The sequence below is a fragment of the Tauraco erythrolophus genome, chromosome 9 (genome assembly GCF_009769465.1).
Source record: "Tauraco erythrolophus isolate bTauEry1 chromosome 9, bTauEry1.pri, whole genome shotgun sequence".
Lineage (NCBI taxonomy): Eukaryota > Metazoa > Chordata > Aves > Musophagiformes > Musophagidae > Tauraco > Tauraco erythrolophus.
Window position 1 is genome coordinate 38,272,315 of NC_141473.1, and position 14,435 is coordinate 38,286,749.

Consider the following 14,435-nt stretch of genomic DNA (forward strand, 5'->3'; position numbering starts at 1 on the left):
AATCCGTGGGCGGCTGCGCCGCGATCACAGAGAAAACAAGGAGAGAGGGAAGTTGGGGGAGAAGGAAAGTTATTTTGGGTTGGGTTTTTTTGAGGGGTTGTTTTGTTGTTTTTTTTTCAGATGCTCCCGTTTTAGGAAGGGAAAATCCTGGGCGGGCACAGGGCACCCCCTGCTCCACCGAAAGCCGGCAAGAAGAGGTCCGTTTGGGAAGAAACGCTAACCCAGCCCTTCCCTCCCGCTCCCACAAAGGGTTTTCTTCCTCCCTCTCTTCCTCCCTCCATCCGGGAGGATTTGGAGCCAGAACAGCTGAAAGTGGGGGGGAAAAAAAAAAAAAGGCAAAACGCTGGATCTGGCCCCCCCACCCAGGAAAAAATCTGCTGAGTCAGCAGATGGCACTGCAGACGGACGCAGCGGCCCCATCCTCCACTTCCCCGCTGCCCATAAACCACACCAGGGTCCCTCCCCAGGCAGAAAACACCAAAGTAAATATTACTAAATATTTAGTAATTTAGTGATTTCGGAGCTGCCCAGTGTCCCGCGTCTGGGCTGCGCACGCGTGTGGGTGCGCACACGCGTGTCGATGCACGTGCACGCAGAGGAGGAGCCGGGGGACGGAGGGGGGGGTGGGTTGTGAAGTGCCCACACGTGATTTTGCAGCCTCAGAAGAAAAATATCCCCCTTCCCTTGATCGCACCGGAGGTATCGGGACGAGGGATTTCCTCTGGCTATTAATGAGCAGATCTCAAAGCAGCCAGTGACTCCCATGCTGGAGGAGCACCCTCTCCCCCAGGGTAGGTGGGGGACCCCGAAAGCAGATATATACACCCCCCCGCCCCTTTCCCTAGGGAGCTCATCCCTAAACATGGATGAAAACAAAAGCACCAGCCCCGGGGAGCTGGCGGCATCCAGGAGCATCCCGCCACACTCGACCAGTCCAGGACAATGCGGCGACTGTCTGCGCCAGCCAGGGCCGGATCCTGGCAACCAAACGAAGTGAGAGATGGCAAGGGGGTAGCCTGGAAAAAAAAAAAAAACAAAAAACAAACAAACAAAAAACCAATTCTGCCCATTCCTACCCAGGCAGCTTCAAAAAAACCCAAATCTCCTCAGCACCGATGCTGCGTGGGGAATAACCGCAGCAGCATCCAAAGGGGGACGGTACCTGCTCGGCGGCAACACGCAGCACCAGGGAAATCAGGGGTGGCTTTATCCCAGCCCTACAAATGCTTCCGCAGCTGCTCCCGGCTGCTTCGCTCGGGATCAGTCCCTTCACCGCGATCCCAGTGAACGCCGTGCCCCCAGCAGCTGCATAGCGCTGCGAGGAAGGGAAAAGCCTCCGGAAAATGCGCTATTTCGAGACGGCTGTGCCTCGGCAGGGATTTTTCCCCTCCTCCTCCTCCTCCTCGTTTTCCTTCCCTGCCCCGCAGAATACTTGTTGCTCTACCGTGAATTTTCTGCGCGATTAGGCAGCCTGGTTTCTTTTACACGTGCGAGAGGGGAGGAGGGGGGGAAAATACAACAGCTGTTCCAGGCCAGTGCCGATTCTCCAACTCCCCTTAATGCTTTTCCTTCACATAAAAACTGTTGGGGCAAAAATACAGAAAAAAAAATAAATATATATATTTTTAATATATATTTAGGGAGGTTTTGAGTGTTTCGGAGCAGGCGCTGGCGACTCCGGAGAGCTCAGCCAGCAAACTGGGGGGAGAGGCGTGCAGCCAGGATCCCTTTTTTTCCCCTTATTTTGCTCGGAATCGGTGCATCGTTTCCAAATCAGCCAGCGCAGCTGTACCCATCCCTCCAGGTTCACTCCAGTATCCCCATGCCAGGGGACAGAGACTCATCTCCCCCAACTCGCAGGCAGATGCAGTCATCTTCTCCATTTCCTTTGTACTTTTGCTCCCCCCATCCCACCCCGCCGGAAATCCCCCCACAAGGGATATTTTTTTCTCTTTTCTTTGCCCGACAAACCACATCGGAGAATAACAGACATAAAAGACGCCGGGCAGATTTGGAAAGGCTCCTTCCAAACCACAAAATGAATGGAGAGAGGAAATCACATTTCGGCTGCTTCTCTCATCCCCCCCCATCTCGGTTGGGCAGGCAAAAGTAAGCATCTTCTAGAAAAGTCCCGAAGCCACCCCAAAACGGGTGCTCTGGCCAACCACGGGAAGGGCTCTAAAAACAATCCGGATTTTTGGGATTTTCCCCCCCTCGATAGTCGAACACAGTTAGCAAACACTAAGCAGACCCTAGTTTCAGGGACCTAAAAACCCCAGAGACGTCGTGCCCACGGCTTGTTAACAAAGAGCCTGTTTTCTCCTTGGCCGCAAAAAAAAAAAACACCCAACACCCTCCAAAGGCGCATCCCACCCCAACAACCCGGCACTGTTCTTCTCCAGGTGGTTTCGCCTAAATTCCAAGCTCCGGCAGCCACCGGTTAATTACTCCCACTGCCTAATGAGGAAGTGGAGCCAACGAGTGCGTGATGTATGGATGCTTCCCTTCCCCTGTGGACCCTCTCCTGGCCTCGCCGAACCTGGCATGGCAACACCGGAGTTGCCGCCGACGGTGCCGGGATGCCACTCTGGCATCCCAAGAGACGGCGCGTGGGCTCAGCGGCTTCTCCCGCGTAAGTCACGACGATGTACGGTGCTCAGCACCCCACCTCCCCTCGCCGCTCCTCTCCCGGGGTTATTCCCGTGCCCGGTGCTCCAAACTGGAGCAAACAATGGGCTAAACATAGCGGGGAGGTAGGAGGGCGGCCGGACCGCAGCTGCAGGATGCATCTGCCCCGGTCGCCGCGATGAAGAGGAAGCATGCACTTGCCCGGCCGCCTCATTGTCAGCAGGAAATAAATCAAATAAATCTCCCTCCATGCATCCCCAGGTTATTTTATGTGTTTTTTTTTTTTTAAATAAAAGGCAAAGTCTTTTGCAAAGCAGCAGCAATCGCAACATCCTCCGAATGCAGCCATCCCTCTAGCAGTTTTTCGGCACCGAGCCAGCACGGATGTATCCGTGAGCATCCAGGAGGGCACCTGGCACCGCTGACCCCAGCAAAGAGGCAGGAAACACGGCGGCGGGCGGCAGGAAGCTCCGGCACTGCCGGAGGGGCATCACCAAATCCCAGAGGAAACGCTGGAGCCGAGCCCCCCGTCCCAGAGTGCTCTTTAACCCTCTTTTTCAATTAAAAAAACAAACAAACAAAAAAAAACCCACACAAAAAAACCAAAAAAAGCAGTGAAAATAAAATAAGACGCAAACAGCGAGCCCTTCGCCGGCAGAGCCCGTGCGCGTCCGGAGATACGTCGGAGCAGGGGCTGCGTGGGAACCGGGCTCCTGTTGTTCCAGGTGATGCCGGAAGGAAGCAGCTTGGCTTAATTAAAATAATAATAATAATAAAAGAAAAAGGAGAGGTGAGATGTAACGCATGAAGCCGCGGTTTATTTCAAACGCATCGTTCACCCGCCGTGCTGCAAGGAAGCAATGCGACCCAAAAGGCAGTAAACCAACCCAAAAGCGCTTTGGAATGGGGAGGAAAAGGCTCTGGAAAGCCAACTTTGCAGCGGGCAGCTCTGATTTTACGAGCCTCGATGGCTTTATTATTATTTTTAAACACGCAAAAGCAGCGGCCTTCCATTCTCGCGGGCTCCTCGGAAAGCCAGCGCCGACGGCCAAAAATATAATTAAATAAGCAGCATTTCCTAGAAAGTCCAGAGGTATTTCTCAATCAGGCCGAGATCAGGGCTGCCGATCCACCACGCTCCGCTGAGGAGCAAGGAAAAGCATCAGTGGGACACCTTCCCCCCCTAAATCCAGCGGGAGCTCCGGAATAACAAGGACACGGCGTTTCGCACCTCCTCCCCGACACGCTCCTGCTTTTTGGCGGAAAACCCGAGTGCCGCATCGCCGTCCTCCGCGTGACCGACCCGCCTTTAGCTACTGGGTTTAAAAGTCTTTATCCTGAAGTCAGGGAAAACTGTTGGAGATGGGGAGTGGGGTGGGGAGAACCCACATCCAGACATGTCACCCCAGAAATGGAGGCGGCCGCCGATGGGGAGGATGCTGGTACCCGGTGGGATGTCCCAGGAGCTTGATGAAGAGTTTCCTTTCAATAGCGCAAAGAAAAGGGAAAAAATCTTAAAAAAAAAAAGCCATCAAGGATGGAGATAAAGGCCAGGAGCGTCTCCAAAGAGACCACCGTCCTGTGGAGGAGCTTTGCTCCAACACCGACTCACCAGGAAGCGCCACGGCCCCACATCCAAACCCGCTCCGCCGAATTTTTTCACCCCACACTATTTCCACCTCCTCCCCGCAGGACGTTCCGCGATGTGACCCCGCGCGCGGTCAGGGGGTGTCCCCGAGGGTGGGGAGCCCAGGGTGGCACCCACGGCGCACTAACCTCGCTCCCAAACCCAGGAGGGCTCAGTGCCACGAGACGCCCGGCTAGGACGTTTCGGGAAGGCAAGGGCTATGATTTTGTGCTATTCCGAGCTAACCACCAGCTCCCTTCCCGACGGGAGACGGCTGGTGGAGGAAGGGGAACGGCTCCGTTTACAACCGGGGCTGCTTTTCGAAGCCGGGCTCACCACCGAACGCACCTTTTCCAGGACAAGCGGCACCTCATCCGCGGAGCTCGCTCTCCCTGACCCCGTTCTCTTAAATTAAGTGAAATCAAGCAAATCCCAGGGGGTGTTTGCTCCACAACAGAGACCTGCCGGTTATTTTTAGGCTCCGTGTCATTCGTGCAAAGGCATAATCACTTCCTGCCTTCCAGGAAGGAAATGTCCCACCACCGCTGCCTGCCTGCCTGCTCCCTCCCCAGCCACCCTAAAACCCACGGCCCCCACCTCATCCCATCCAGGGGAGGGGGGGTGAACGACCAGCACGCAGCTTGAGATGTCACGAGTGCCACAGTTTGGGGAGAAGAGGTGGTGCTCATCCTGCCCTGGTGCCAAGAGGAGCAAATGGGTAGAGGAAATGGTCCGGAAAAGTCCGGCAGCCATCGGAAACGCAGCCTGGACACGGTTTCTGGAAGTTTTCAGCCCCGACAGTGAGGGATGGTGAGCAGGAGCTCAGCCAGAGCAGCAGCCTGTCCTCTTCGGACACGGTCTGTGTCCCGGCTCTGCCCGGTGACACGGCAAGGGTGACCCCGTCCAACACGGGGGCTGGAGCCCACCGGGCACCGCAACGTCCCCTGCACGTACACGCCAGCGGGAAACCCGTGGCTGAGCCATCCCAGGTTTCCCACTCCTTCTGCGCTCCCCAAACGGGATCCTGGCACCGGAATCAAAGCCCCGAGTGGGATGCTTGGCCAAGCAGGGAAGGGACTACGGTTACATCTGCTCCTCTTCCTCCTCCATCTTCATCCTCCAGCAGGGAGCCATCCCGCAGCTCCCTGCTCCAGAACCTGCCCCCCAGGCAGTTTTCGAGGATGTAAAGGAAGCAGATTAGAGATGCGAACCCCAAAACTCACTTCGGGACGCTCCGGCCGCAGCGGGCACGGCAAGAGGGGAGAGAAAAAGCCGCTTTTAAATAGGAAACGGGACCGCAGAGGCACACGAGGCAGGAGGACGTCGCGGGGCGGATGCTGGGCCTCCAAACCGGTTACCCGGCTGGTTTTTGGAGGCTCCAAGCGCTGCGGATAAACCCTCCCGGCCGGGACTCGGGCACCTCATGGCCACGCTGCGGGGTTTGAGCTCCTGGGGCAAAATAAAGCTTCCTCCCCCTCCCCTAACCCCTTCCCCACGCAGCCGCCGGGGAGGGGATAAGCGGGGCGGGCGGCCCCGGGGAGGGGGGGAGAAGGGGGGGGTGGTGCTCGGTTCGGGATGGGGATGCCCAGTTCGGGGGTGGGCGGGATGCCCGTTCCTGGGGAGGAGGGGGGGGGATGCCCGGTCCCGGGGGTTGCGGGGGGGATGCGGTACCTGTCGGCGGCTCCGGTCTCAGCTCCCGCGCCGGGCTGTCCGCGCCGTCGGTCGCCCCATGGGGGCGGCGGGAGCGGGGTGGCGGGAGCAGAGCCCCACGACCGCCCCGACCGCCGCAGCTTCGGCGGGGGGAAGAGGCGGAGGAGGAGGAGGGGCAGAGCTGCCGTTCGGCCCCACGCCGCGCCCGCCGGCTGCCGAGCACCGCCCGCCACCGCCCCCCCGCCCCCGGCCCGCCCCGGGCCCGCCCCGCCCGGTGTCCCGGCACGTCGCACCCGCGGCACGCAACGCCGGGGTTCTCGGGGGTTCCCGTGGCACGTTGCACCCAGCAGCGCCGCCGGGGACCTCCCGGCACGCGGTATCCCCCACCAACACAGCACTCATCCCCTCGCGGGACCCCCAGCACACAGCATCCCCATGCCCCAGCTGCAGCACCCACCTCCTCGGCGACCCCACAGCACCCTGCACCCCCCCACCAAGCACCTATCCCCTCGGGGACCCGCAGCACACAGCATCCCCCTGTCCCAGCTGCAGCACCCACCTCCTCGGGGACCCCACAGCACCCTGCAACCCCCCACCAAGCACCTATCCCCTCGCGGCCCCCAAAGCACCCTGCACCCAGCCACCACAGCACTCATTCCCTTGGTGACCACCCGGCATGCAGAATCCCCCCCCCCGGCACCCATCCCCGTGGGGACCCCCCCGGCACACAGCATCCCTGTGGCTCTCAACCCCATTTCAGGTGGGAAGTGGCTGCCCTAAGCGGGGTTGGATATGTAGCGTCCCTTTGACAGACCCAAAGCAAGTCATCTCCAGAGTCTCCACACTTGATCTTCCCACCTTGCAGGAGGCTTTCAGGGGATGGGGGAGAGAGTGTAGACCTGGAGGCATCCTCTGAAACATCAGGCTGGTTCCAGGCCCTCAAGTCTCAGAGCGATTCCTCCTTGCTTGGGCCACTCAGACGTAACATCATTGAATCATGGAATGGTTTGAGTTGGAAGGGACCTCAAAGATCAGCTAGTTCCAATCCCCCTGCCATGGGGGAACACCTTCCACTAAACCAGGTTACTCAAAGCCTCATCCAGCCTGGCCTTGAACGCTTCCAGGGATGGGGCATCTACTACCTCTCTGGGCAACCTGTTCCTGTGCCTCACCACCCACATTGTAAAAAATTCCTTCCTTAGATCTAATCTAAACCTCCCCTCTTTCAGTTTAAAGCCACTGCCCCTTGTCCTATTGCTACACAACCTTGTCAAAAGTCCCTCTCCAGCTTTCTTGAAGTTCCTCTTTAAGTCCTGGAAGGCTGCTGGGGAAACACCTGGGGAAATAAGGCTGCTGCCCACCCAGCTGCTCCCCATCATGTACAGGCATTGTCGTCTGTTCCTGCGACAGCTCTGCCAGTACCAGCAGGGCCAACATCAAGGTCTGCTCATCTTCTGCCACTTTCCATCACCATGAGACATCTTTAGGCTCCCCTTGTTTCCAACAGGCCTTGCGCTTATTCTGCCGCCACGGAAAGACATTATTTTAGCTAATCCATAAAAACCCAAATCCTCCAGCTCCTGACTGCCTTCCCCCATTTCATTTGGGTCCATCTCTGAGCCTTCAGAGGGTCCCACCTCAGAGGACTCCGACCCCCCCCCCAAAACACCCCAGCCTCGCACCCCGCACCGTCCACAGCTGCTGCGCCGCTCCGGGAGGCACTGCCAAAGAAATGTTTATAGGAACACCAAGAAGCTGAAAGAAAAAAAAGAGAAAAAACAGTGTTAACACGTTCACCGGCGCTGGGAAGGAGGGTCAGGAATGTAAACGGAGCCTGGAGGCAGTCCGAAAATGGTAACGGCTGGAAAGCTGGGCTGGAAAGTTTGTTAATGGGGATCAGAGATACTAGCCAGGCTCCCAGCCTTCGGCTCGGCCAAAACTCCCTCCCTTCTGCCCAGTTTGACAGTGGAACGCCACGGGGCAGAGCCATGCGCCCGGACAGCAGCTCCTCCAGCTTAAAAACTCAACTCGAGAGCTAGAAATCCCACCGAGGTCTCGTCGACTCCGCCACATGCGGAATTACCCTGGTTTAGTTCGTTGACAGGTCGCTGTCGACTAAGAGCTTCAGTTCTAGACTGAAATCATACAATTTGGTTTTTTTTTCATTCATTGTTAGCTCCCAAATGGGCTTCCAGAAATTCCCCCTGCCCTAAGGAGCACCCTAAAAGCCAGGGCTCCCCACGCACACGTGCCTCGCTGCAGGGGGCTTTGGAAAACAGGATTTATTTTTTTTTTTAAATAATTAAAAGCCCCCCAAAATTCAGGAGGAAAACATTTGTCACTCCCCCGAGCTTGGCATCGCACAGGCAAAGCTGGACCCAGAATAGGGGAGCTCCCAAATGCCTTGTCAGAGGGTATTTTTCCATCTTGCCCCTCTCTTCTGTACCCCCTTCAAAATTCACAAACATTGTAGGCTTAAAAAAAAGAGCACCCCACCATCAACCACTCTGCCTTGGCAATGGAAGGGAAAATGTCCTGTCCCTTCCCTTTTCCCTTCCCCTTCCTCTTCCCCTTCCCCTTCCCCCTTCCCCTTTTCTTCTTTTCCTTTTCCTTTCCTTTTTTAAAAACCCTCACTGCCTGTTTCCAAGCCACACTGCCTTCCCCTGGATTTATTTTTTCGTGTTGCCCTGCCAGGCTTTAGACACCCCTTTCATCCGCAGAGCCAGAATTTGGGGAGTCGCAGCTGAAGGCAGCGCCGCCCGCTCCATAGGAAGGGGTTTCCTCGCTGCTTCCTCCATCCTTCCTCCTACATCCCTTTTTTTTTTTTCACTCAGGATCGGGCTGGAGAGGAGCGGAAGCAGCAAGAATATAGTAAAAAAAATATTTAATAGTCATAGTTTAATAATAAGACAGGTAAGGAGGCATTGCAACAGCCCTTCCCCGGAGCTCGTAACACGTAACCTATAGAACATATAATTAATATATATAAAATTAATATATATAATAATAAATATATATAATATTTAATATATATATATAAAATACATCCCAAGCACAAGCACAGGCTGGGTGAAGAATGAATCGAGAGCAGCCCTGAGGAGAAAGACTTGGGGGTGCTGGTGGATGAGAAGCTCACCATGAGCCGGCACCATGCGCTGGCAACCCAGAAAGCCAACTGTATCCTGGGCTGCATCCAAAGCAGCGTGGCCAGCAGGTCCAGGGAGGGGATTCTGCCCCTCCGCTCTGCTCTTGTGAGACCCCCCTGCAGTGCTGCGTTCAGCTCTGGGGTCCCCAACGCAAGAAGGACATGGAGCTGCTGGAGCGGTTCCAGAGGAGGCCACGAAGATGATACGAGGGCTGGAGCACCTCTGCTATGGAGACAGGCTGAGAGAGTTGGGGCTGTTCAGACTGGAGAAGAGAAGGCTCCGGGGAGACCTTCCAGCACCTTCCGGTACCTAAAAGGACTACAAGAAAGCTGGAGAGGGGCTTTTGACAAGGGCATGTAGTGATAGGACAAGGGGCGATAGATTTAAACTGAAAGAGGGCAGATTTCGATTAGATCTAAGGAAGAAATTCTTCCCTCTGAGGGTGGTGAGGCACTGGAACAGGTTGCCCGGAGAAGTTGTGGCTGCCCCATTCCTGGAAGTGTTCAAGGCCAGGTTGGATGAGGCTTTGAGCAACCTGCTGTAGTGGAAGGTGTCCCTGCAGGGGGATTGGAACTAGATGATCTTGAAGGTCCCTTCCAACCCAATCCATCCTATGGTCCTATGATTCTAAAATAAAGAGACCTTTCCATGGTAAAATCTGATTTTTTTCAGTAAATGAAATTTCGCATCCGAGTCCCCCCTTAACCCTCGGCCCTCAGTTCTGGGTTTGACACCATTACAAAGCGGGGCCTCGCTCCCCATTTACTCTCCTTGGCCTGGATTCCCCTTTTTTCCCAAACTGGAAACTTGCAAAGCAACTCACCTAAAGAATTTGGGAAATAAAACAAAAAATAAGCAAAACTTGCTCCAAAGGGAAGGGGAAATCCACCCCCCCCCCACCTCGAATCACGGTCAGAAGAAACCTCCAGCACCTCGATTTAATAGAACCAAGATCTTTATTGATCTCATTGTAACAGCAACCACTGGCGAGAGCTTTTCTCCTCCCAAACACCTGCTTGAAGAGACGGTAAAAAAGTCAAAAAAAAACCCTCAAATCTCTACCCTGACTAGCAGAGGAGCTGCCCCGGCGAGGCCAGGCATTCCCTCCCTGCTCTTCAGCCCCGAGCCCGCTTTTTTATAAAAAGAGAACCGGGAGAAAAATCGCTGGGATGGGGAACGGAGACAAAAGGAGGTCGGGAAAGGGGGCATTAAGGGACAAAAAAAAGAAAAAAAAAAAAAAAAAAGAAGTGGTTTCCCTCCGGCTCCTGTCCGTAAGTTGAGTCGTCCTTGGATATTTTCTATTCTCTATTTTTGTTTTCGGCTTGGAGAGCAGGTTTCCCGAACCGAGCGGCTGCGCCGAAGGCGCCGGGTCCCTGCGTCCGCGGTGGCAAAGGATGTCCTCACCCCCTGCCCCTGCCACTCCCTCGATCCGAGGGCCTAAAAGACCTCCTAGGATCTTCGCTTTAAGGAAAATATATTTATTTATATATAATATATATATTTGTGTGTGTCTTATCACCACCCACCCACACGCATATACATATTTCTACTTGCACTCACTCACTCGTGCGCCCACGGCGGCTGGCAACGTCCCACCAAGCGCTACCCAGGCAAGGGAAAAGACGGAAGAGATGTCCCAATCCCTTGCTTTTTTTTTTTTTTGCTTTCCCCCCCCCCCAAAAACAAGCGGCAGCACCTCCCACGCCGTAAGAAAAGGGGGTGGAAGATGGGACCTCGCGACCAGCCGCCGCGCCGACCGGCGCCAAACATACCTAGAGAAATAAATTACCGGACGGAAAGTGCACAAAGCCCGCGGCGGGAACACCGGCGTGGGACGTTATCCGTCCCCAGCACATGGAGCCGCTGCCCCGGCAGGCGACAGGTCCCCAGGGCTGGGTACCGGGGTAGGGGGGGACCCCCGGTGAGGGAGGGAGGATGGATGGAGCAGGCACTCAGGTGGGGGGTGCTGATAAAATGGCACTTGAGAAGGTTGCGAGGCTGTCGGTGCCTCCCGACAGGCAGTAAAAAATAAAATAAAATAATTAGGGGGTCCCCCGTCACGCACGCCCTCACCAAACATGGCTCTTCAAGGCGAGAGGCACACCCAGAGAGGGAAAAATAAAATAAATCCCGTCTCCGGAGGGATTCCAAGATGCCAGGCACAGGCAGGATGGCCACGCTGTGCCAGGCTGGCATGGAGTTTAACATGGAAACCCTTTATGCGGGGGAAATGTCGGCACGAAAAGCAAGTGGAGGGTGACACCGGCACCAGCATCCTGCAACCGGAGTGCCCGGGGTGCAGCTGCCACGCTTCCGGCCGCAGCATCGCATCCCTGCAGCGTCTCAGCCCGCGTTCCCCACCCTCTCCGGGCACCCAGCTATTCCTGAGACATCCAACAGCACCGAGGGATTTCGCTCCTGTATTATTCACATTTTAAAGGAGGGGGGGGGATTTAAAAAACAACAACAAAAAAGCACTAGAAAGCACTTTTCCGGAAGCACTCGTCCTCAGCCCAAAAAAAGAAGCGTTGCCGGTAAAGTGCCCCTTTTTTAGTACCAAAAAAATAAAAGCGAGGGTGGTTTTTTTTTTGTAACATATGGCTACGTGGCTCTGAGTCCTGGCTGGTGGGTGGGGGACGCAGCCCCCGGTTGAAGGGCTGAGACGGAAGATATCCGGGTAGGAGAGGGATGCGGGACCCTGGAGCACCGAAGGGAACGGGCTGCCAACGCTATCCTCCCCCAAACGCCAGCAGGTCCCAAGGGGAGCCAAAAAAAACCCCCTCCCCGGGGTGCAAGCAGGCACTCGGGTTCAGGAGCGATGCTTTCCACCTCCTCCCGAGAGGCTGCCCAAATTTTGTGGGAGAAGGGGTAAAGGGGGTGACGCAGCTCCGGACCACCAAGCTGCCAGCAACGGGAGGTCTGGCGTAATGGGAGGGTTGTTTTTTTTTTGGGAGAGCGGAGTATGAGGCAGTAGAAGAGGCAAAGGGATGTTTTAAAAAGAAGCCCGGTGGAGATCAGGCGGGCAGAGGAGGAGGAATAGGGCCGGATCCAGAAGGGACGCTCCGTCCGGCACACGCTAGGACCGGTCACCTGTGAAGGGGGAGAAGCCAGAGCCGCGCTCCCCAGGAAGAAAGGGGGAGGCGAGCGGGGAGGGAGATGCCGGCAGGGACCGGCTGCTGCCTCCGCCTCGCCGGGACGGATCCTGCTAAGCCGAATGGGGTGTGCACAGGGCTGGGGAGTTGCTGCCTCTCCGTGGTTCCCGCTCAGATATCCATCTCGAACTGAGCGTCGTCTCCTGGGGAGAGGCGAGGAGAAGCATTAGGGAAGGGGGGGGGAGTCACCCCCCACTCCAAATCCCCCCATCCCATCCCGTGGAGGGGGTCCCTTACCCATGGATGGCTTCCCCTCCTGGTGGTTCAGGCTGTTGGCATCTGCTTTGGGCTCCTCGCCGGCCGAGCCGGGGCTGGTGACGCCGGGAATATTGGGGAGGTGACAAGGCGGGGTCTGGGCCATGGGGGAGTTGCGACGGTCCAGCAGGAACTTGCGGTCGTAGATGATCCGGGTGCCTGGCGGAGGGGGAGAAGAGGAGGATTTGGGGTGGGATCCGGCTCGGTAGCGCTTGTTTGCGGAAGGAGTCTCCCGGCAGGACGGGTGCGGTGGCCAAGGACCTCCACAACAGCCCAAGGATAGGCGGGGAGGGCAGGGGGGGTTCGTGCTGCCGCCGCCACGGCTCTGCCCGCTCTTATCTGGGCACGGCGGGCGATAATTCGGAGCTGGATAAACACCCCCGACGGCACCTGGGTACCAGCTGTCCTCGGGCGCTCGCAAACTCATGGCAGGGGTGGCGAACGCATCCCGGGGATGCCGAACGGACCCAGCACCCCGAAACGTCTCCCCTGGGGATCGAGGAGGGGGGGGGATGCTCCGGCCCCGGGGTGTCCAAGCGGGGCGTCCCCTCGCTGCCGACACCCCGCGAGGCGGCGAGCCCCCAGTGCCCACGTCCCACCGGGGCCGGTTGCCACCCCACCCCCCCCTCCCCCGCCGTGGCGGGGGCGGAAAAATACTAACACCCCGCTCAAAGCGCCCGCGGCAGGCGCTCTACGTGCGCGACATGGGCGCGATAGGCGGCGTTTGGCGAGGCGGGCGGGCGGCGGGAGCGCTCCCCCGCCGCCCCGCAGGCCCCGGTCCGCCGCGGCGCTTTACCTCCCGGGGTGGTGGAGAAGAGGGTGCCGCCGGGGGTGGTGCAGTAGTCCGGGGGGAGCTGAGCCGCGTCGCTGAGGGCCACGGTGCGGGTGGGGATGGCCCGGCTCTCGCTGGGCTGGCGGCCGCCGGCGGACGACATGGCCCCGCGCTATTGTCCCCCGCGGAGGCGGGCGCGGAGCGGGCGCCGCCTCCCCCCGCCCCGCCCGCCCGCCCGCCCCTTCCCGCCGCCTCACGGCGCTCCGCCCGCCGCCGGCAGGGGGCAGGCGCGGGGGCGGGCGGCGCTGCCCGCGCCCTCCCACGTGGTCTAGCGGTGAGGATTCCTGGCTTTCACCCAGGCGGCCCGGGTTCGACTCCCGGCGTGGGAAGAACGGGGTTGGTTTGGCTTTGTTTTTTTTTTTTTTGGGGGGGTCACCGTCTTCTGCTGCCCGTCCCGGCGTGTCCGAGGCTCGTTCTGTCGAAATGTTTTGGCTAAGACGAGCTGATCGAGGTCACCAGGAAAGGGGGTGCGTTCCCCATAGCCAAAAAGTTGGGAATCCCGCATTCCCAAGGGCTACGCTGCCCCCGCATCACCCGGAAAGGGGATGCACCCCCGCATCTCAAAGTACCATCCAGGAAAGTTGAGAATCCTGTGCCCTGATCACTGGGAAAGAGGATGCGTCCCCATATCCCATCATGGAAAGTGGATGTATCCCCATATTCCATACCAGGAAAAGGGATGTATCCCTACATCCCATCCTGGAAAGTGGGTGTATCTCCATATGCCATCCTGGAAAGGGCACATATCCCCACATCTCATCTGGGAAAGGGGATGTATCCCCATATCTCATACCAGAAAGGGGCTGTAACCCCATATCCCATCCTAGAAAGGGGATATAACCCCATGTCTCATACCAGGAAAGGGGCTGTAGCCCCATATCCCATCCTGGAAAGGGGATGTAACCCCATATCTCATACCAGGAAAGGGGATGTATCCCTATATCCCATCCTGGAAAATGGATGGATCTCCACATACCATGCTGAAAAGTGGATGTATCCCCATATTTCATACCAGGAAAGGCAATGTATTTCCATATCCCATCCTGGAAAGTTGGGAATCTCAGACCCCAAGGGCCATGCCAGCCTCAGCACAGCCTCCCTCCCTCCCTCCCCTGGGAACACTGATCCCGCCGGTTATTTTTAGC

At 57.2% G+C, this 14,435-nt stretch overlaps 1 protein-coding gene and 1 non-coding gene across 2 annotated transcripts; one reads left to right on the forward strand and one right to left on the reverse strand.

Moving 5' to 3' along the window:
- Positions 1–12,259: 12,259 nt before the first annotated feature.
- Positions 12,260–13,393, reverse strand: EIF4EBP2 (eukaryotic translation initiation factor 4E binding protein 2). Its single transcript, XM_086616762.1, has 3 exons — positions 13,255–13,393; positions 12,441–12,617; positions 12,260–12,346 (listed from the first exon to the last, which is right to left on the reverse strand). Exons 1-3 carry the CDS (start codon positions 13,391–13,393, stop codon positions 12,315–12,317), a joined length of 348 nt encoding a protein of 115 aa, XP_086472888.1. The 3' UTR covers positions 12,260–12,314.
- Positions 13,394–13,547: 154 nt separating this feature from the next.
- TRNAE-UUC (transfer RNA glutamic acid (anticodon UUC)) lies at positions 13,548–13,619 on the forward strand. The gene has a single exon. It is a non-coding gene; the product is annotated as a tRNA-Glu (tRNA).
- Positions 13,620–14,435: the final 816 nt, after the last annotated feature.